This window comes from Stegastes partitus, unplaced genomic scaffold, assembly GCF_000690725.1.
Source record: "Stegastes partitus isolate 25-593 unplaced genomic scaffold, Stegastes_partitus-1.0.2 Scaffold692, whole genome shotgun sequence".
NCBI classification, from domain to species: Eukaryota; Metazoa; Chordata; class Actinopteri; family Pomacentridae; genus Stegastes; species Stegastes partitus.
The window spans coordinates 1-20897 of NW_007578423.1; the positions used below are offsets into that span (position 1 = coordinate 1).

Sequence of the window (20897 nt, forward strand, 5' to 3'; positions counted from 1 at the left end):
TTTTTTTTTTTTTTTTTGGGTAGTATGGAATAAAGTACGCAAAAGTATTGAAGGTTTTCAGGGAGAAGTGCAAAGCAGCTCTGAGGTCCGCCTTCAAACAGCTGCTGTTAGTGAGAAAAAATATCAGAGGGGGAAGGGCTGACGGAGATGAAGTGTTATTGCTGGGGACATATTTTTATTTGGTGTTAACATGTGAGAGGAGGAATGAGGAGACCAGGAGGAGAGTTATTGCTGAGGGTAGTAGGGCTGTTGCTGGGGCGGTTGCTGGGGGTAGCCGGGGTAGGGCTGTCCTGCTGGAGGGGCTCCTGGGTATCCGCCCTGTCCTGGGGTCGCCTGGTAGGGCATGTAGGGCACGTTGTACTGGCCGTAAGGGTAGGGGTTGTAGCCCATGGGCATCTGGAAGTACCTGCACGGACACAACAACGGACAAAGGAAGTTTCAGAGAGGCCTTCAGCTAGATCTCAACCATCGTGTGTTATTTGTAGCTGAAACAGGTACTCAGTCAAATCCATTGTTTCCAGTTCAGCCAAATTGGACAACTGGGCTACATCTCTGTTAAAATTTTGAAAAACAGCAAAGTACTTGTGAAACAAGTAATCCTGAAATAATCAGGACACACTATCTGACCTCAGTATACAGAGCTAGAGGTATGGTTGGGGTTTTATAGCATCTTCACACTTTGCAGAAATGATCCACGTTAGTCCTGTTTTGTTTAGCTTCCACACTGACATTTTTACTCTCACACCAAAGATACAAAACAAATACCATATATATAAGATCACAACCTGATTGGACAGCTTTTAGGACTTACAATTTCCAATGAAACTTGACGAATCACCAAAACAATGTGTGCTGGACTACTCACACTTGTTTGATTAGTTTTTCTGTAATGTGATGGCACTGTTACCAGCTGAGAGCTCAGGACGAGCTAATAAAATGCATGAAAGAGTCAAAGAAGGACCAGAAACGAAGATATGCTGAAGAGTATTCCGACGCCTGAACTGAACTGAAACAGGAAACAATGATGAGAAGAACCAGGTCGGCAAAAGAACGCAACCTGCTTTTCATTCATTCAGTCTGTGCTGTGTTCAATTTAACAGACACAAACCTGTCAAATGGGAATGCACGCTTACAGTATCCTATTAGGTTTCCCTTAAAACATTTGCAACAAGTAAAATTAAATCTGATTTTAAAAATTGTATGATGTTGAGAGACTGTACTTTTGGTGGCAGCTTAATTTACATTCAACCTGTAGCTGCAACATGAAAACGAGATGAGCAAATGAAGACGTGGACGTGTGTCATCATCACACTGTAATCACAGCTGTGGCCTACTCATTTTTACACCTTTTTTTTTTTTCCCACAAATTACTTGCTCCAAATACTGGACTGCGTGTACTGAATTATTAACTTGATGAGCTTAAAATATCGATACGCATTCGACTGGAAGATTCTCAGAAAACTGATCATTGGGGTCATTTATCTCGAGAGGAATCATCTCTCTGCTCAGTCCACTTTGAGTCGTACTGTGGCGTTGCAGAGTGATGTTTCTTCTCACTCACTATCAATCGTTGGCAGACACAGAGAGCTTGCTCACCTCACAGCGGCCAAGTTTATCAGTCATTTTAAAATCCGCATCAATAAGGTACAGCGTTTGTCATGTTAATCGGTGACAGAGAAGGTTAGCATTGGCTGAAAAATTAGAAGCCTGATACCTGGATGTTTTCTAAATTGCCTTTTGCTAGTAAACAAAGAAAGATGAAAGAGAACAGATTTGATTTGATTTTGGTAAAAGCAAGCTCAAAAAGGAGGCCAATAGTCAAAACTAATGCAGGTCAAACTGTGTTCAGACTCTTCTACGCTGGGATGGAAAACTCACTGTGGGTAGCCTTGGTAGGCGGGGTAAGGTGGTCCCTGGGCCTGGGAGGGAGGGGCCACAGGTGGTGGGTTGTTGCTGGGGGCGCCAGTGGGCGGTGTGTTGGTGGGATTGGTGGCGACAGCCTGAGGGGTGAAGTTCGGTGGAGGTGGTCTGGCTGGGGGCTGGGACTTAGGCGGCTGGGGTTGTTGAGGCTGCCCGGCCTAGAAGGCAGAGACACAGATCAGTACAGCGCCATCAGACTTCTATAAAGCTCAGGCATTCAGGGTTTAGCTACTTACAAAGACGGTTCTGGGTGCGGGGGTTGGGCCGGCAGCAGGGGCAGCGGGGGTACCGGGGGTAGCAGGGGTGCTCTGATAGGCAGGAACGTTGAAGGATGGAGCGCTGGGCTCTCGAGCGATGCTCTGCTGCAGCTCCCTGCAAGCAGAATTCAAACGTCACAATTGGCTGTAGTGTTTTCCTCACATTAGGACCTGACAGCCTCTCATCTACTGTCAGGTTGATCAGGTGGCCTGAGGATAACTACTCCTACCCAAAATCATTCCTGACTACCTGAATATGAAAGAAAGAAATTACTCCTGTAACACTTTGTGAAACTAAAGCTGTTGCCTTCAGTGTTAAAACTCAAGATCAGACAAAAAACTAGAAAGAAATCCTTATCAGCCGACCCTTCAATCTTAAAATGACTGTCACACAAATCAGTGAAATGAATAAAAACCCGGTAGGTACGTACTTGAGGAGTTCATCCCGCTCTGTCTTACGAGCGAAAACGATGTCGCTGCATTTGTTCTGGAACTTAAGCAGGATTTCTGTCAAGTCGTTGTAGAACTGAGGAGGGAGGAACAAAAAAGGGGGCAAAAAAATAAATCACCTGCTTTGCAAACCACCTTGACGCGCAAAAAAACACAAACAAAAGTGGAAAGTTTCTGACGAGATATGCATTATCGCAGCCTGGTTGCTGAGGCTGGTGTGTGCCGGCATTGTGCTGAGTGAGTACCTTGGTGCCTTCGCGCAGGTTGCTGCTGATCTCAACGTAGCTGTCGTGGGCTGAAGCCAGCTTCTTCAGGACCTCCTCCCTCTGGTTGGCCTCCGTGTTGGACTGCTTCAGACTGCTGAACTCCTGGTGGGACGTCTGGAGGAAGATCACAGGGGTGAGAAGAGTGAAGCTCAGACTGAAGTGGTTAACCTCTGCCACTTAGTAAGAAGTATATTCATGCACTGTAAACTGGAGATATTTCTTTGCACACAAGGCACTTTGCCATTCAGAGGCCAAACCAGATTTTATTCACTTCTTTGGACTTCATCTGCACCTGCTGTGTGAACTGTGTGAACTGCTTGCATGTGGTTTTTGTTTGATACGGGTAATACTTCAGAAAATTCCAGTAAAGAAATTCACTTTTCTAGCTCGGATGGAGATCAGCGGCCAAGATAAGCTTCTTTTTTTTTTAATGCTTGTTCAGTAATTTTAGTGGAGCAGTGCAGACACATGAACTAATAAAAGAAATCAACAAGAGGCCACACTGCTGCTTAATCGGTGCTTTCTACGGAGACTGTGCGTGCGTTTGTGTACCTGAACTTGTCCCAGCAGCTCTTCCTGTGAGCGGAGGCTGGCCTGCACCCTCTGGTTGTAGGCGCTGTACAACTGGTCGAGCTGAGAGAGGGACAGCTGCTCCTCGTTGATGGCTCCGTCCTGGGCGAGCGCCGTCAGGAAGGTGGTGGACATGTCAAAGGTCACGGCCTTGATTTCCCCCTCCAGGGTCTCCCTCTCCTTCTTTATCTCGTCCAGCTGGGCCAGCTGGGAGCGCAGCACGTTCACTACCTGGTGGGGACATGACACCTTCACCTTTCCATCCGTTTTTCTCCTTCGGTGCGCTAGCCTTATTTAATGCCTGACCTCTCACCCTTGTCATGGTGAGAGCAATTTACAGCACAGCTCAACACCTTTTGTTTGAAAACACTGTAGCTGGAGAGACGTGCACCTCTTCCTCGCTCTTTCCCAGTTCTGCTTGCTTAGTTATTTAAGCTCCCCAGTGAAACACAATGCAAAGTCAGCAAACAAAATGAAAAATGGAGCTACTGTGGGGAGGAGGGAAAGGGCTATAAAGCACACAGCGTCCACCGGGTGTTTTTGGTGCAGGAGGAGTCTGTGTTTATGTGACACAGAAAAGGCCTCTGGATGACGTGACACACACTCCAAACTCAAAAAACTTACCATAACTAGAAAAACTTTTCACATTATCTGGTCTTACAAACAAAAAAAATACGAAGACAATGGACAGACCTCGCTGCCCTGCAGTGTCTTGGTCGGGTTGGCGGAGGGGATGGCAGCGTTGAGCTCGTTCTCGGGTTTACACAGCAGGGTGATCATGTCACAGTGGGCATTGTAGCGGTCTCTCACCACCTGGTCGGCCTGCACCGCCTTGTCCAAGATGTTGCGGAAGTTAGCACCCTCTGGGGGAGAAGAAGGAGGGTGGGGAGTTAGAGGGAACATGACACGGAGAAAGGAATTTTTTATTTTTTTTTAAATGGAAAAATGAGGAGTAAGGTCACAGACAAAAGGAGACATACGTGGCTAAAGGGAAACAAGAGTGACAGGTTTTCATGCTGTACCTGCACGAAGGGGCTTGTACAGGTCTCCAGAGGGGGTTCTGTTCCAGCGCTGGTTGAACTTGGTTCTCAGCTCATTGTCTGTCGTCTCTTCATCGTCCAGCATCTTCAGAGACTGATAGACAAAAACACACACATGCTGAGTGGAGACAGCGGTTGTGAACACCTTAATCTGACACACCGGATGTCGGCTGCCATTGGATAAGCCTGCCATTGGACACTAAGTTCAGGTGCCTTTGTGCTTCTGTTTTGCTTTCCGTGCATTACTGTTTTTAAAATCGTCTTCACTATGGGAAACAATAACATTAACTTACATGTAGCAACCTACAATACTGAAAATAGTTAGGAGTTTGTTTGGTGGGTAATCTACATAATGAAGGTGCTCGTCTTCCTGTGGGAACACGGAAGCCGCATCCACCCAAGACGACTGTGATTTGTTTAAAGAAACACAAACAAGCCAGAGTGCGTTTCCCCCCATAACAGAGTGATAGTAAGGTGCAGCCACACCATTAGAGTTCTACAGGATGAGCTGGCTAAGCAAAACTAAAAACACCTTAATAACACGCTCAGTAGCCGTTTGCCACCTGGGCTTTGTGCTCAATAATTATGAGATATCTGAGGGCTATTTTAGAAATCACCTTATACCCACCGTACAACAAGCAAAAGCCAATAACTGTTCTTAACAAATAATTTAGATTGGTGATGATTTTCTGTGTCGGTTCAATTTCCTGTCAATTAATTCCTTCATACTTTCAGCACTACATTCATGTGTTTTAAAGTCAAGACTGGAGTTTAAAAATAATCATGAAAAAAAAAAAAAAAAACTCAATAAAGACTAGTCTGTTTTTGGCCCGCAGTTGTTTACTTTATAGTTTCAGCTTGGCTCCGTGTCTCTACACAACACAAGTGACTGCTTTTTGGGGAAATTAGGGCATTTTGGTTTGGACTATTCAACTCCGCCAACAAACTTGGAAGCAGACTGTGCTTTATGATTTATGTTTTTCCTTCCGTCTGTTATTTGTTTGCCTTCAAGATGTTTTTTAAAAATGGGTTGGCTGAAACTGGTGGACAGACAGTCCTTGGCCCAGAGATCAGTGGATTAGATTGCTGTGATGATCCTAATCTGGGATTTCCGCCATTAGGAACGATTATGAGTTTTTAGCATTAATGTGCTCTTCTGGTGTCGGTGGTGGAAAACTCCAACTTTCATGGCATCCAAGTCAGCCTCTAAACAGCATAAGATTCATATGCTACTTAGTCAAGAAAGCAAAGCCATATGACAAACAAGCTGTTTGGAGCCTGTAGTTCTGAAAGTGCCTTCTTTCAGTTTTTGAAAGTGATTTCTAATCACAATAAGCACTGAGGGGTGAGAGGTTTATCCTCTGGTATGTGGTCATTTATAATGCAGCGTGTCTCCGTGTGCCTCTATCGCTCACCTCGTCCAGGATCTCCCTGTTGCGAGTCAACAGTTCAGGCAGGTCTCTGATTAGCTGCTCGATGCTCTGCAGTCCTCCCTGTTGCACAATGGATCTGGCCTTCTCAGCAATGGATTGTGGGATAGAGTCTCCGGACAGGTCCTCCAGAGCAGCTGGCAGGTTTAGGGATGCCAACACCCTGCCGGAGTTACACATCATCTCAGTTATTAGGGTTTCTCAAACACTAACCTCTACCTAGAGACCAAAAAAAGCTGCTTTCATAAAGTTTAATCTTATTTGTGCACTGTAAAATTATTCTATACCCAAAATTTTTCCCCACTGTTTTAAAACTTTTAAATAAAGTTCATCTTTTTGTTCGATGAAACACAGCAAATTTAAGCACTTGCTAGTATCATCAAATAATGTGATAGACGTGCTCGACTGGTACTCAGAGCGCTACACTAGAAACATGAGTAGTTTTATTGACATTTTAATGCTACCTAGTGCTCCATTATGTTATGAATTTTTCAATATCCTAACAGAGGCACTCATTGTTATGTTCATAGGAAGACAATGAACGCCAAGCACAAGCAAAACAACTCATAGAGACAGCGCAGCGTACCCGTTGCAGAGATTGGTAGCCTCCCTCATCGTTCCCACCAGTCTGTTCACAGTCTCCCCCTTTCTCTGGTTGTAAATGCTCATGGACTGCTGCACCGCCATGGGAACCATCTTCTCAAACAAGTCTGAAAAGATCAACACAGTCAACTGATTAGAAATCAAGTCAGCGTGTGTTGTAGATGAGATTCCATCTGCTGTGAAAGAGTAGTAGATAATAAAGAGAGGGTCCAAACCATAAATGACTGCTGTCTTTAATGTGTTTAAATGGGAATTAGCTATAAAGATTTCAGCTCACAGTGTGTTTTATTTTTCCAGTGTGAGGGAGGGAAACAGTTTAAGAGTATGTGATTTAAAAAAAAAAGAAGAAAAAAAGCCTGATGATGGATGTGATGAGCAACCAGTGTTCTGCAATCTACTTGAAGAGTGGAGTAAAGTTGCCTCGATTAGTTGAGATAATCAATAACACTCAAAATCAATATTTTTTAAAAATACTGCATGTTGTTTTTGCTTTAATTCATTGGCTGCAGTCAGGACCACAGTTTGAGGTAACGGCGGCAGCAGCAGTCCCACATGGTTGTTTCTCTTAGACTTATTTGTGTGTGTTGTGTAATCCATTTTAATGTCACATGTAAATGTCTCAAATCATGTAGAGTGGCAGGAAAGTGTGTCTATGTGTCGTACCTGTGAATTTCTGGCTGATTGGAGGTGTGATGGCGGTAGCTTTGACCAGCGCTGCCTTGCCGATATGCTCCAGGTCCTTGACTTCAGGCACACGGTCATGGTAGATAAAGTCATTGTCTTTTTTGGCTGCGGCGAGAGCTCGGTTAATCTTGTCACTCAGGTCCTTGACGCTCACATACTCGTCGTAGCGAGACGCCACCGTCTTCACCAGCTCTGCTGCGTGCTGAAGTGATCAACAGGAGGGAAAATTTACTTCATGAATAAATTTTCTGGGTTTTAATGTGGAACTTCAAGGCAAGTCTGTCAAATTCTAATTTCTCTGAAGTTCTCTCTGAAGCACTGCGGAGGGGAATTTATGAAAATGACAATGTGCACATCATGTGAAGTTATGACAGATGCTTGCTGACAGCGTGGAACGAGATAAAAATCACGGTCAATCCGCGTACCTGCAGACGAGCGATCTCCTCTCCAAAGCGCTTCTTCTGCTTGGCCAGGACGCTCTGGTGCAGCTCGGCGTTGGCCTGCATGATGCAGTGCTTGGCCGCCAGCACCGGCAGCACTTCCTGAAAATAAAAATACTGACCAGGGAGAGGCAACCACAGAGCAACACGCAGGCACGCAAACATATATATACACACGCGCACACGCATGATGGCAAGGCAAACCACAAAATGGCAGACGCACACCAGCGAGGTCAAATCACAGATGACATCACGAAAGCCAGTCGCAAACAGGCACGAGCAGTCAGGAGTGTGCAAACACAACACAAGCGTGCGCACACACAGACAACCAAGTGCCAACACCAACACCACCACGAGGGATGCAGAAAGAAAGGAAGACAACGAGAGAGAAGAACAGAACAGGCCATGAGTGTTTAACCTTTTAGCAAAAGCTGCTACACCTTCATCAAACAACCCACAACCGTGTGTGTGTGTGTGTGTGTGTGTGTGTGTGTTTGTGATGACAGCAGTTCATGTTGGATTTTAGGTATTTGGGCACAACGCAGATGCTACTTTCCAGATATGGATCGATGTCCCTGACCTTGTGTTCAGTGTGAAAACAAAACATGACGTCTTCATCCTATACAAGTAAAAGCATCCTTCAAAAGGTTCTTAGTAACTTGTAGCTTCTTTCAAACTGGTGATTTATTAAGTCAGGTAGCAACTGTAAAACTTCATGGATACCTCCACTAGAAAAGAGTTTTCTGGAAACATGTGTAGCACTGTCAAAGCAATGGCCTGTAGCATCACCGGCAGCAATTTAACTTGAAATATCAACCCTCTGAAAACGGCTTAAAGCATCAAACAACATATAAAACTTACCTGGCAATTATCTTTAAATGTAGGCATGACTTTGTTTTGTTTGCATTTGCATTAAGACTGTTACCACAGATTATTTTGCTGATTATTTTTTGAATAATCATCACGCTTTTTAGAGTGGTAATAGAATTCTTTTTTATTTTTTTGCTTTAATTTATAATTACAAAGTAAATGTTGATTGCGCAAAATAATAGCCACAGAACACCGTCTGCATTTAGGCCGGTTCCCTATAAGGTTCTCACTTCTCACTTTGCAATTGTTTGTGCCACCTGGCAAGAAATCTCCCTGGAAAATAAAGGCTCGACTTACAGCTGAAAGAGTCGAGTAACTCTGGAAACTACAAACTAAGAGCCCCGTTGTCAGAAAAGGAAAAACAGGCAAAGAGGGAGAGTGATAAAAATCGAGGTAAAATGAAAATGAAGCATGGTGGGCATTCACTTTATGGAGGCTTCAAATTGACAGTCATTTGGCTTTATTTCTACGAGATCATTAGTTAACAAAATCTGCCTTATTATAATACAACTGGGTGTTTTACTCTTCCTTTATCATGGTGCTGAGACAGGCCACTATTTCAAATTAGGATTCTTATGGTTGTTTATAGCTTTGGAGAGCAGCCAGGATGTTAATCTATATTAAATTGTTTCATAATTGATTAATCAATTTGAGTATTTTTTTTAAAAAGGAAGAAGAAAAAAATCTCTAAATTCTCCAGCTTCTTAAAATATACTATTCTCTAGTTTCTTCACACCTCTGTGGCCGCAAACTGAACATATTTGAAGGCGTCATATTAGGTTATGTACAGACATAAAACTTTATTTTAACTCACTTAACCTCAAAATAGAAAATGTGTAACATGAAGCTTTGGTGGTGGTGTGTGTGTTTCTGTGTGTGTTTCAGTCAGAGTGTTAGACAGTGAGTACTTCAGATGCCTATGATTAGATGGTGAAAAACCAATCAGAAAGAAAACAGGTCCGACTGTGTTTTAGTAGGAACCAACCAATCACAGTGAGAACAGGATGGAAGTCGACCAATGAGGACAGAGAGGTTGCGAATTGGACAGTCCCACAACCTGAGCCTGTTTTCCACACAGCACACGCACAAAACAATCAGAGACGATGCACACGCCGAGCCATACAGGATCCAAACTCTGTGTGTCTGCACCACACTGGACACATGGCTGACTGTGAATGTGTCTGCTGCGGTTTCATGGTTAGTGTGTAACTGTGTGTGTGTGTGTGTTTGTGTGTGCGTGTGTGTTCTTCACATACCTTGGGGAGGTTGTCTTTGTACTGGCACTGCTTGAAGGCGTCGCCGTAGAAATCTGCCGCTTGATTGGCCAGCTTTGCAATGACAGCATCCTTCATCTTATCTATGGGGTGAAGAGGCCACTTGTAAAGTCATACAACCAGCGGACACACTCAAGATAAGAGGCTGTGTTCTTGAAAACCGCACGTCACAAACAGATCGGCTGTGGTTTTTTGAACTGATCGCTGACATTTGGTTCAATCGAACTGGATGTTACCTAGGAGAGATTCTCCGAGGGGGTTTTTCGGAGCTGCGGCAACCGTCTCGATTTAAAAACATCCCTCTGATGAAATTGCCCTTGCATCCTACAAAACTAATTTACAACTAAAACCTGCACTTCTCAGCAGATGAGAGGTCTAACATTTTCAAATGGGAGCCTTTTTATGATGTAATCTTCAAAACTTTGCCGCTTTAAAACTTTAAAAAGGCAATGCTGTTGACAGAACTGGGGCAGACGCTTTGTGCAACCTGGATCAAAAGTGCTCCCGTCATCGCGAGAAATTAATCTCAAGATAAAAATCCAGCATGAAGTTGTAAATAAAGATTGCATTTATTCAAACTACAACACCTCTTTATATTTGTGACATGAGACTTGCAAAATACACTACACAGCAAAAAAACTGAACAGATTGCACTTTTAAAGCAGCACAGTTGATCTGTGTTCTTTTCTACATGACATTATCGGCGCTGAAAGGTTCAGTCACCTCAACAGGAGCAGCTAATACAGTTACAGTGTTTATGTGAAGAAGCGTGGCAGAGTTAGTACCTGACGTGGCTTTGAGGAAGAAGACCTCCTGGGCCTGGGCCAGCATGATGAGGCTCAGAGTGCCTACAGTCTCGGGGGAGATGTCCATGGTGGGCTCCCTGTTCAGAGCAGAGAGCACCGTGTCCTTGATGTGACCGAACGCTCCACTGGCCAGCTGGAGGGAGGCATACACAAAGAGAGAGAAACACAGATCAGACACTACAGCCAAGATTGAAATTCACATAACCTGATTTTTCTGCACTTCAAAAACAGTCCTGGCCGTCTATAGTGCAAATCTCCAACCGTTCGAGTGTACTAAAAGCGGCTGCATCGCATTCCACCTCCATCGCGCCTGCTGGAAACGATCGAGCCACCGTGCCAATCCTCGCTGAGCGCATTTCACGAAATCAATTTGCGAGCGCTGCTTACACAGAGATCACAGGCGGCGGTGCCATCATGTTGCACAAAAGACTCGCAAAGTGCAGACAAATTTGCAAATCCTGCATGGTTCTCTCACGCTCGTGTCGGCAGCACTGAGTTTATTTTAATTAATGAAACATGTCAAAGTTCTGTGTTGTGGTGAAATGGGCCACCGGACTCTTTCTGCAGATGCTTGAAATTTACTCATCAGTGAATGTTAATGCAGATACTGACATAAAATGCATTTCACTTATGAAACTACTTCCTCTCTTTTGTTTACATCGTCTCCCTGAAGTCTAAGAAGAAGCTGGATGAGCGGTTTAGTGTTTCTCCTGATGTATTCTGAGGAAATGCAGCCGAAAAAATGAGGATAAAATGCTGCAGACACAACACACAATTAGTAGCACAGCCGTAAAATAATTGTAGCCGTACAGATTGTAGAAGTTCTCCACAGGGTTTTCAATATTTCCCTGAGAAAACACTTCACTTCTGACACAGGGGACATTTAGAATTTTAACATGAAACTCATTCCATGTACTCTCTGCAGTACTTCTGTACATATCTGACTGAACGGTAAAGCTTGACCAAACTTTCTGGTTTGATGTGGGTTTGTGTTTGGTTTTGTTTGTTCCTGTGCATGAAAAGCACTACAAATACAGTTCATACGGTATTTCCCAGCAGGTAGTACACTGTGTGGTATTCCACCCACCTGATAGTATTTGGCAGCAGCCTTCAGTCCCTCGTCGTTGTCCAGATTCTGCTCTGCAGCGATCTGACTGGCCAGAGCTGCGACATTGAACAGCACGCACGTCTTCTCGTAGCCCAAACTGGCCAAAGCTGCAGCACAAAAACAAACACAAGGAGTTGTTAGTCAGAGCGAGGGGTGAACGATTTGGGGGGAAACTATTCCTTTGTGTTTTTTCTGACTGTTATATGATTTGTGATATTTTTTTATAAGTCAAGCTTCAGTTTAATATTCACCATGAAATAGATTTAAAACATGTGATGGAGCTTTACCTCGTGAGACACCATCGTGTGACTGTCACACGAGGAGAACGCATGAATTTGTTATATGATATCACACCACAACATTTTCAACCCTGGGTCAACGCATATCCTAAAATGCAGTCTCTGTAATTTGCTAATTTCACTGCTTATAATCCCAATTTAAAAGGCGTCATTTGTTCAGCCCTATTTAAAGGGAACTCTTTCACTTTCATAGAACAGTGGAAATTTTCCACTAAATATATTAGGATTCATTAAAATTGATTTCCTGCTGTTAGAAATGATGATACACAGAGGACAGAGTGGAATCTTTCTGTCATCCTTTCAATTTTGAGTCAGACATTGACCAGTTCCTGTTTATTGGAAACAGTTGTTTGTGTAGGGTTGGCATTTTCTCCAGCCGACATCTCTATTTCTTCATTTTTCTCGCCAACATTTCACTGACAAGAATCCCAGTCATGAACTCCCACAAGTCCCCACAGAGGACAAAAGATTCAAGTGTGAACAAGATAAATGTGAAGAGTTGGGACTTCGATGAAGAGCAATCTGAATAATCAATTTTTATTGAGCTCACACAGCTTTTATGAATGTGTTTGGAACACGGCATGTCTGTCTCTGAATTACACTGAACGCGTACACTTTTGTTTTAAATCTGTCTTCAAACTCTATATGACATCTTGTCAGGCCCGTTTCTGAATGCAAAGTAAAACAAAGACATATGTACTGTCAGAAAGCTTTGTTTCATATTGGGTGTGTGTTCGTATCTGTGTGTGCAAGACCAACAAACACACAAAGAGACAGAAGGATTAAAAGACAGAATGACAAATATGTACCTGAAGGGCAAAATTAGAATTTGGCTTTACGCCTTGGAATATTATTTCCTCCTTCTGCAGCCAGCTGCATTTACTGCTTGCACAGACTGCTACATGGACACATATACTTTCAGATGTACAAACACACCTGATAAGAAGCTACACTTACCGAGCTTGACTGAGCCGCCAAACAGCGATCCTTTATCAAAGGCATCCTTCCATGTGAAGGTTAAGCAGAGCTGCAGAGACAGAGAGACACTTTGTGGTCAAGTGCTTCTGTTAGGAAACTAAGTGTAACACAGTCTTATGCATTGTATAATCAATTACCTGGTTTTCAGAGAAGGGAAACTTGGGTTCGACAGCACACAGTTGGTCATAGTATCTGTAGAGAGAAAGTAACAGCAGGATTAGAACTCTGGTTTTGTTTGTGTCTAAACCAAAAAATTCATTTCAATTCACAAGACAGAAACATCTTTATTCTGATCATTACTGAGCTGGACTTTAGACAAAAAGTAAGCTGTGAATTCTAGTTTACTAGCTAGCTAGAGGTGTAGTGTATTATGACATAACTGCAGATCTGTGGTTTGAGGAAGCTTTGTCATTACAGAGACACTTGACAATGAGTCAGGAAAAATACCAGAGCAGGCGAGCACGCAGCCAGTGACAGCGCCTCAGCTCTTCATGCTATCAGTGTCTGTATCAGTGGCCTGTGACGTGAGTGGTCTATAATTAGGAATGACAGTATGCAGAGGGGCAAATTAGGAAATCCCCTCTTACCAGTTCATGGACTTTACTCCTGTGGACCTGACTACAAACATACAAATCTGGCTTCACGTATAGAACTACTCACATTTACAGTTTGTTTCCCATGCAAATACAAAAGGACACACACACACACACACAGGCTCAGAGGAAAACTGAGATGAGGCGTGCCTACAGGTTAACGTCCTACCCAAACAATGGTCACCATGGTGACACAATAACTCAGTGTCTGCTCGGTGTGAAAGGGAGAGGGCCTGTCGCTACGGCTACCTGGCATATGGCTAACAGACAACATGTGCAGCGAGCCAAGGGATGCGCTCTATTGGAAAAAACTGACATTGTGCTATTTTGTTTCTTTGCGATAAATCTTATGATAGGATACGATATGAAAACGTACATGGGTTTCCACCAGATGACTTGAAGTATTCTATTTTGAAAGAACTAATCATTGTACAATGACAGGGGAGTGCATCTACATATTAGATAAAAAAGTATTTCGAAACACTGAAAAAAAAAACGTAAACCTTTTTTACATGGTAGAACAAGATATCCAGAATTACTTTGTGGTTTATACGGTACTCAGATTTAGTTTTAAACTCATCATACAGAGCTTTGTGCTGGTGATGTAAATAGTCAGGCAAATTCATCATGTTGCCTTGTTCACCAGCAATAACTGCAAGACACTGCCGACAGAATACTTGTTTTTGGTCAAAATCCAAAGCCGAATTAATTCCATACAGCTGACTTTGCTTTTATTTTCACAACCAAATCTTTCTTTTCCACAGTTTCTGATTCCTATTGCTGGAGCACATGTTGGGCCTGCATGACAACAAACTCTGTTATTGGAAGAAAGTTTAAAGAAACTTTGTGCATCCAAGAACCCCTAAACTGGAGTGAATTATTTTCTATCAGACAAACTTTTCTTGTAGATTAGTCATTAAAAATGAGAATCATGCAAGCTTTCCTTTTGTATCGAGCGACAAAAAAAAGTTGCAGCACGACGTGTTTGAGTTAATTTGCCTCACTTCACATTGCACTTCCTGTGGTATGACATTCTTGCTTTTTCCTGACTACTCATCCTGCCAGACCACAACCACAGACACAGTATCTAACACATAAACCACCTCAGGACATCTACAGATTTCTAATTATCAACATTTAGATTATTGGTCAATTTGTTATATCTCCAGAAAAAAACTGTCAGCAAATCTTTTTATGTTTTGTGATCATTTTCAAGATGTGCAAGAAACTTTTTCTAAAGTTTCTTCTTCTCAAACACTGTCCTATCAACACATAAAACCAGTATAAAACCAATATAAAAACCAAATGAACAATATGCATCAAAAATCTGGAAAAGTACCTGTAAATGAGCCAGAGTACGCCTTAAAAATCTTATTTTCATTTGTTTTTCATGGCCAGTTGTTAAAAAGTAGCATAATTATTTTTTTTACCGATAAAAGTGTGATGGATCCGACACCAGCTCTCTCTCTTTTTTTTCCCAAACTTTAAATCTGTACTGGGATTATTTTTATGTACAGTAAGAGGAGACTGCAGTGACAACTTCAAAGCGGAGCCAATATTGATGTGGTATATTGGATCAGTGCGTCCATAATTTAAACTGACTGAAAATGGAAATTGGTCAGACGTGACCATGAAGTCATGGTGCGACAGGCAGCGCCGCTCAGAAAAGCATTACAGAGTCACATGAGTGGAAGCGGCCTATCGGGCTAAAGGTAAGGAGAGCTTCTGCATTACTTAATTTTTGGCTGCATTCCCACTTTAGCTTTTAGCACTCAACACCTTGCGCTGGTTTTATCTTTCAAGCGCTAAAGAGCCTGAACTTGCCACTTGCGAAAAAATTCCACTGTGGCTGCAAAGTAGCTCACAGTGACAAAAAATGGAAAACCGGGACCCTTCAAACGATACCCAGGTCTTCAAGTTATCTGGACAAACCCTGTGCATAAAATGACTCATGAGTGAGTGAGAACAAAGACTGAAATCAAAGAGGGCAAAGTCTGCACCTATGTATCACCTATAAGTGGGGCATGCTGGTTAATATACAGTCAGGTTTTCAGATATGATGGTGGTGTATGAGAACTACACGAACTTGGTCAAGTCTTCTCTATTAACACTCACTCATTAAACAATCATAAGTCTTTGTAGTCACATGAGGGCAAGGCATCAGTTAACAGCCAGGTGACATTAATGGCGCAAGGGACACAGAGGAACTTTGTCTGACAAACATCAATCCTATTTAGGTCTCAGTTCCTCTATGCAAAGCGGTTAACACTGCAGCACTGTTTTTCCTCAACTGTATGTGACATCTGACCAACAGGAAAACTGACAACGCCTGGACTTTCCTTGCTGGCGCTCTGTAGCTGCATAGTTTATTCAACTCTGGGAAGTTTAAATGGGAAGCCTAAGTACACAGACTTTAATCTCTGTAATCTGCATCCAACTAAACTATGGATATGTTTGTCAGCTTGTTACATATGGAAACTGGCAGGTGATGATGGTAAGTTTTGGTGACTAATACATGAAGAAAATTTGCATTGCCCATTGACTTTACAAGAAAAGTCTGTACAAGATCACTGCTCCAAGGTTCTTAGATACACAGGTCTTTCTTTCTTTCTTTTCTTTTTTTTAATTTTGTCTACTTTAATCACGAGATACAGAGTTTGTTGACATGCAGGATCCACGTGTGCACAGCAAAATGAGCAAGGAACAGTAGAGAAACATGGAAAGGGAAGATTTAGTTGCAACAAAAACACAGTGTCAGTTCTATAAAAATAATTTGGCCACTGAAAAGCTGATGTTGACCAACAAGGGGCACTCTGTCAGCAGTGTCTTATACTAAAGGAGGCCACACAACTCATTTGTTTAACTATTTGAATCAGTACTACGAAGCTGTGAGACAAAGCCTGACCTGAGTGTCACCCAAAGCAAACTGCTATCTCCGATCCCTGAGGTCATCAGATAAAAATACCAGTATGTATTCATTTATCAGAAAAACAAAACAATGCCAGTCTTGTATTAAGTATTCTGCAGCCCTAGATGACAGTGACCACTATGATGAAGTTGAATAACGATGTTTAGATTTTATGATATGCTGACATTCACGTACAGTCCTTCTTGAACTTGTATGGTCTCTTATAGCAAAGGTTTGACATTTGTTTTGTTTTGTTATGCGCATGTTTTAGGTATTTTCTTGTGTTTTGGCTCCAGGCCTGTATGTGTTCTGTGTTTCCCTTTGGGGACAATAAAGTTTAAACTGAATGTTGAAGCTAATTCTAATGCTAAAGTAAAACATGCAGAGTTTTTTTTGAATAATTTCAGTGAGCAGGCCTATAGATGACAACTTAGCTAGCAAGGCTAACTTTATCCGCTAAGTGCGTGGCAATTGAGTTAAACAGGCTAACATGTCAAGTGTGAATTATCCTCGCAGGACAAACTTGGCAGGAGAGACATATGACTCAGTCATTTCGGGGACAATCGCCTCCTAGCATTTTAGCTTTACTAACTTTAGCTCCAGTGCTAGCAGCTCAAAGCTAACCCTGCTGGGTGCGGCAGTGACTAAGCTAACACACCGCCACCGGTAAGACGGTCGCTCGGAGCATGAGTCAAATGGCAGCTGGTTCAGGTGTTACAGGGCGGTTTTTTACCTGAGAATAATCTCCAGGGAGCTCTCGTGTTTGTCCAGCGGCCTTCCCAGCGCGTTCTTGCGGAGCTTGTTGAGCTCCTCCACGGCGCGGACATACTCTCCCTGCTCCTCGGCCGCTGGGTATGAAGCTATGACAAATTTCGCCAGCGGTTTCACCAGATCCACCTCAGAGGATTTTTTTAACGGGACTGAAATAAACGTCGCCATTTCGTCCCGCAAAAAGCGCTGAATTGAATCAGAAAAACAGACACGAAGAGCGACCAACGAACACAAACAACAGCGAGCGACCCACTTCCTGGATTCTGACAGGGAACGTCAGTTACGTCATGAAGCACGGAGAGGCGCACTGCGCAGAATCAGTATCGTTTTAATTAGGCATTTCACAGCAGATGGAAAAGTAGCTTCATCTGCTGACAGACACACAATCTTTTATCTCCACGACTGCACATCAGGGCCGAATTAACCCACATAGAGGTCCAAAGTATATATATATATGTATGTATAAAAGAAAATTACATGGACCCTGGTAGGTTGTGAGGTAGTTTAATTAAACTGTAATAACTTAATAATATGCACCATGCATTAACAATATGAACAACTATTGTGCCCCAAGGTGTTTAAAATTAGGAGACACTACAAATGAAAAGGGTAACATTTTTAACGAATAGATTTCAACATGACTCTTCCCCGGTTGATTGCTTACTATAAGAAAGCAATATGCTGCACTACAAGTTTCCTGAATTGGTTTAAATACACTAGTGAGGTATTATATACCTAAAAAAAAATGCACTTGTTCTGCATTAATTTCGAAAAAACAAATCTGAGCATTTGATAAAGCCAGATTCAAAATTCTTGTTACCTTGTGTTGATATGTTAGAGTCAAAGGTTTTCACATTTTCCCCTCCATAAATCAGAAAATACCGTCAACAGCCAGAAACAAATCAATTTCCGTGATGATTTCTGGGAATAAAATGTTACATAAACCAGGCTGTGAATGATACATAAACAAATCCCTGTAAAATCCCTTCCAAATACAGACAGAAATAAAACTGGAATGTTTCTCTGGCTCAGAGTAACCGAAAAATTAAACATTTTGAGAAAGCAGCATTTTAAAATATGCAATGTAGAATTCTTTAATTTAATACTGGAAACCCGTATTTATTGGTTAAACTAAAAGACTATCATGAAACCTTCCCATATGATTATTTATATGAAGGCAATTATTTTTGTATTGCAAATTTTCAAAAATTGAATGTTTAAATATGAAGATGAGGCAATATTTCATCAAATAAGCACTAACTTGTACTAAAACATCTACATATATCAACACAAACATCTACATATATATTGTGGGTGTTTTCTTTCCCCTAATTTGAAAGAAGACGTGTAAAAATAGCTCAAAATTTCAAAACTGACTAGTATGTAAAAAAGTGTTTTTTTTCCCCACACTGTCCTGCCTTAAATAGAAAGTTAAAACATGTAACCACCAAAAATCATAAATATAGCCAAAATATATATACCTACAATTGTGAAGTAGTTTAATACATGCCTGTTTCACATCATTTGTAAGTCAAGCGAGGCAAACAGGGCACAACCAGTTAGACAGCATGTACTCAACACGTACACGCCCAAAGTCATCACATGTGCAGCCAGTTGGTTGTCGTCATGTCATTAGTTATATTAAGTTCTGCTGTGTGTTAACAAGAAGTCGCAGTAACACAAATATAAATACACCTGTAAGTTTTACAAAGATGTACCAACTAAATAATAACTTGGAAGTCTGGTTAGAAATTTGTGTTGGTTATATTGTTACTGTAATCTGATTACTGGACATTTTACTGTAAAAACAAAAGGCTTGACTTTTAGCATTGGGCCAGAACATATTAAATGATAGTTAATGTATTTGCAGTGTTATTTCCTATTATCTGATATCTGCAGGTAGATCCTCACACAACTAAATATTGTCTCATTAATCTCAACATCCTATCCTCCATATTTGGCTCACATGAAGCCTGATTGGACCTTCAGGTGAGCTTGATTTGTTTTCAAAATCAGATAGGCCGTCTGACTGTTTGACCAAACAAATAATGAGCATTAAAAATCTGAATTTATACTAAGAAACCTGTGAGTCAGTACTCTGGTGAGTGTGACATTTTGACAGCAATAATAAAGAACTCCCTGCTGGTAATTTTACTAAGTAACTCTATTGTTGTGTTTGTAATTCTGTGCACTAGAAAAGCTTTGGATTAGTCTAACTTACTTACAGATGGTACATTCCAGATATTGGAAAAGACCAAACATTGGCGTTTAGTACAGGGAGAGGAGGTGGGAGCAGAATGTGAGTCTGTAATTTGTAGATCAGGTTTGCTGTTTTATTTATTTGTTTTTCATTTAAATCTGTTTTATTAATATGTTACTAGAGGCCTGTACTATCAAACAGGATCTGTATTTAGCAAAGTAATTTCAGGTTTAAGTTTTCGGCACTACAACAGTGGTTCACATCTTACCAGAAACATCACCATGGCAACTGATGCTGAACTCCTAACCTGCTCCAGAGAAGGTTTTGTTCCAGATAACAGATCAACTCATTAAAACACCGACTGACTAATCAGTTCTCTTGGAACATAGCCGGAGAGTAAAGCCAGATAATGAAAACATAGCCTGGGTTTGTTGAACAGTCTCCAGCCATTTTTCTGTATCAGTAACATAGAATAAATATATTAAATGTATGTGTTAATGCGTCTTGAGCTCAAATTTTAAACATTCATTTATTAAATAAGAACAAGCAGGTGATGCTGCAGCTTCCTCCAGGTCTGTCCTCAGCTGTTGGACTCCTTCGGTGCTGAAAAGAACATAAATAGTGTTGTTAAATCATTCCAACACTGCAACGGACAGCACCCTTCAACATTTCCAAGTGGTTTACTGTTGATGCAACATCTGGATCGTTTTCCATTTTCCTCAGAGTCCTACAACTACAACACAACAACGACACAAAATTATCAACACCTCTGAGGAAATAAAAGAGAAGAAACAAACTGCTGGTTTGTTTTCTGGCAGCTAACAGTAGGATTAACAACATGACTGCTGCAATCAACCAGCACTCCTGCACTCAAAACCACTTAATTAAATGCATGTTGTCTCAGTGACCTGCTCGTCGTTGTAGGTGAGCCCACAGTCTGCTGTGTCACCGGGTTCCTGGGTTCTGTGAGCACCGTCACAGATGTAATGTCCTGGGAGGAGACGACACACTTGTTAATGGGACGTCTGAAAACATGCTGGACTCTTACATCTTGAAGTGTGACTTCAAAAAACGAAACACAAGCAAACACTTACCGCTGTGAGCCGTAGAGCCCAAATGGCTGACGATGCTCACCAGGGAGCAGCGAGTCCTGTCTGGAAAGACACCCACAATTAGCTTCACAAGCAGAAACATTTCATCCGACCACAGCTACATCTGAAGGGTTTCTGACTTCTGCATCATGTTCAGTGACTTTATATGTAAAAAACTGTATTAGTCATAGTTACAGGGTCCATTTGTATCTAAAATCAAATCTGATTCTTCCTGACTAACCATCATCCTTACATGTTCGGTGGCTGTGTGCACTGGATTCACCACCAGCTCCCTTTTTAAAACAATGGGGCTGCTGACCTTCTCCAGGCTGAAGGTTG

At 41.9% G+C, this 20897-nt stretch overlaps 1 protein-coding gene and 1 long non-coding RNA gene across 3 annotated transcripts; both read right to left on the minus strand.

The window, feature by feature from the left end:
• Nucleotides 1-6: 6 nt before the first annotated feature.
• LOC103363800 (programmed cell death 6-interacting protein) lies at nt 7-17530 on the minus strand. 2 transcript variants are annotated; one of them, XM_008290701.1, is made up of 18 exons: nt 17230-17530; nt 13133-13187; nt 12975-13044; nt 11698-11825; nt 10590-10743; nt 9787-9887; nt 7646-7762; nt 7200-7422; nt 6520-6643; nt 5919-6096; nt 4486-4597; nt 4157-4326; nt 3446-3694; nt 2873-3007; nt 2609-2703; nt 2157-2292; nt 1879-2078; nt 7-406 (listed from the first exon to the last, which is right to left on the minus strand). In XM_008290701.1, exons 1-18 carry the CDS (start codon nt 17433-17435, stop codon nt 226-228), a joined length of 2634 nt encoding a protein of 877 aa, XP_008288923.1. In that variant the 5' UTR covers nt 17436-17530; the 3' UTR covers nt 7-225. The 2 variants fall into 2 exon arrangements, with proteins under 2 accessions (XP_008288923.1, XP_008288922.1); XM_008290700.1 differs by having other exon boundaries at nt 7646-7777.
• Nucleotides 17531-19993: 2463 nt separating this feature from the next.
• On the minus strand, nt 19994-20896 carry LOC103363801 (uncharacterized). The gene is made up of 3 exons (XR_520516.1): nt 20812-20896; nt 20562-20621; nt 19994-20458 (listed from the first exon to the last, which is right to left on the minus strand). It is a non-coding gene; the product is annotated as an uncharacterized LOC103363801 (long non-coding RNA).
• Nucleotide 20897: the final 1 nt, after the last annotated feature.

What these genes read in the sequence shown, in the direction of transcription:
- LOC103363800 (XM_008290700.1), bottom strand. Translation starts at nt 17,435, where the DNA reads ATGGCGACGTTTATTTCAGTCCCGTTAAAAAAATCCTCTGAGGTGGAT. An exon ending in TGGCGGCTCAGTCAAGCTCG is followed by an intron (nt 11,826 to 12,974) that starts GTAAGTGTAGCT and finishes TTTGTGCTGCAG; the next exon opens with CTTTGGCCAGTTTGGGCTAC. An exon ending in AGCTGCTGGGACAAGTTCAG is followed by an intron (nt 3,008 to 3,445) that starts GTACACAAACGC and finishes ATCTTCCTCCAG; the next exon opens with ACGTCCCACCAGGAGTTCAG.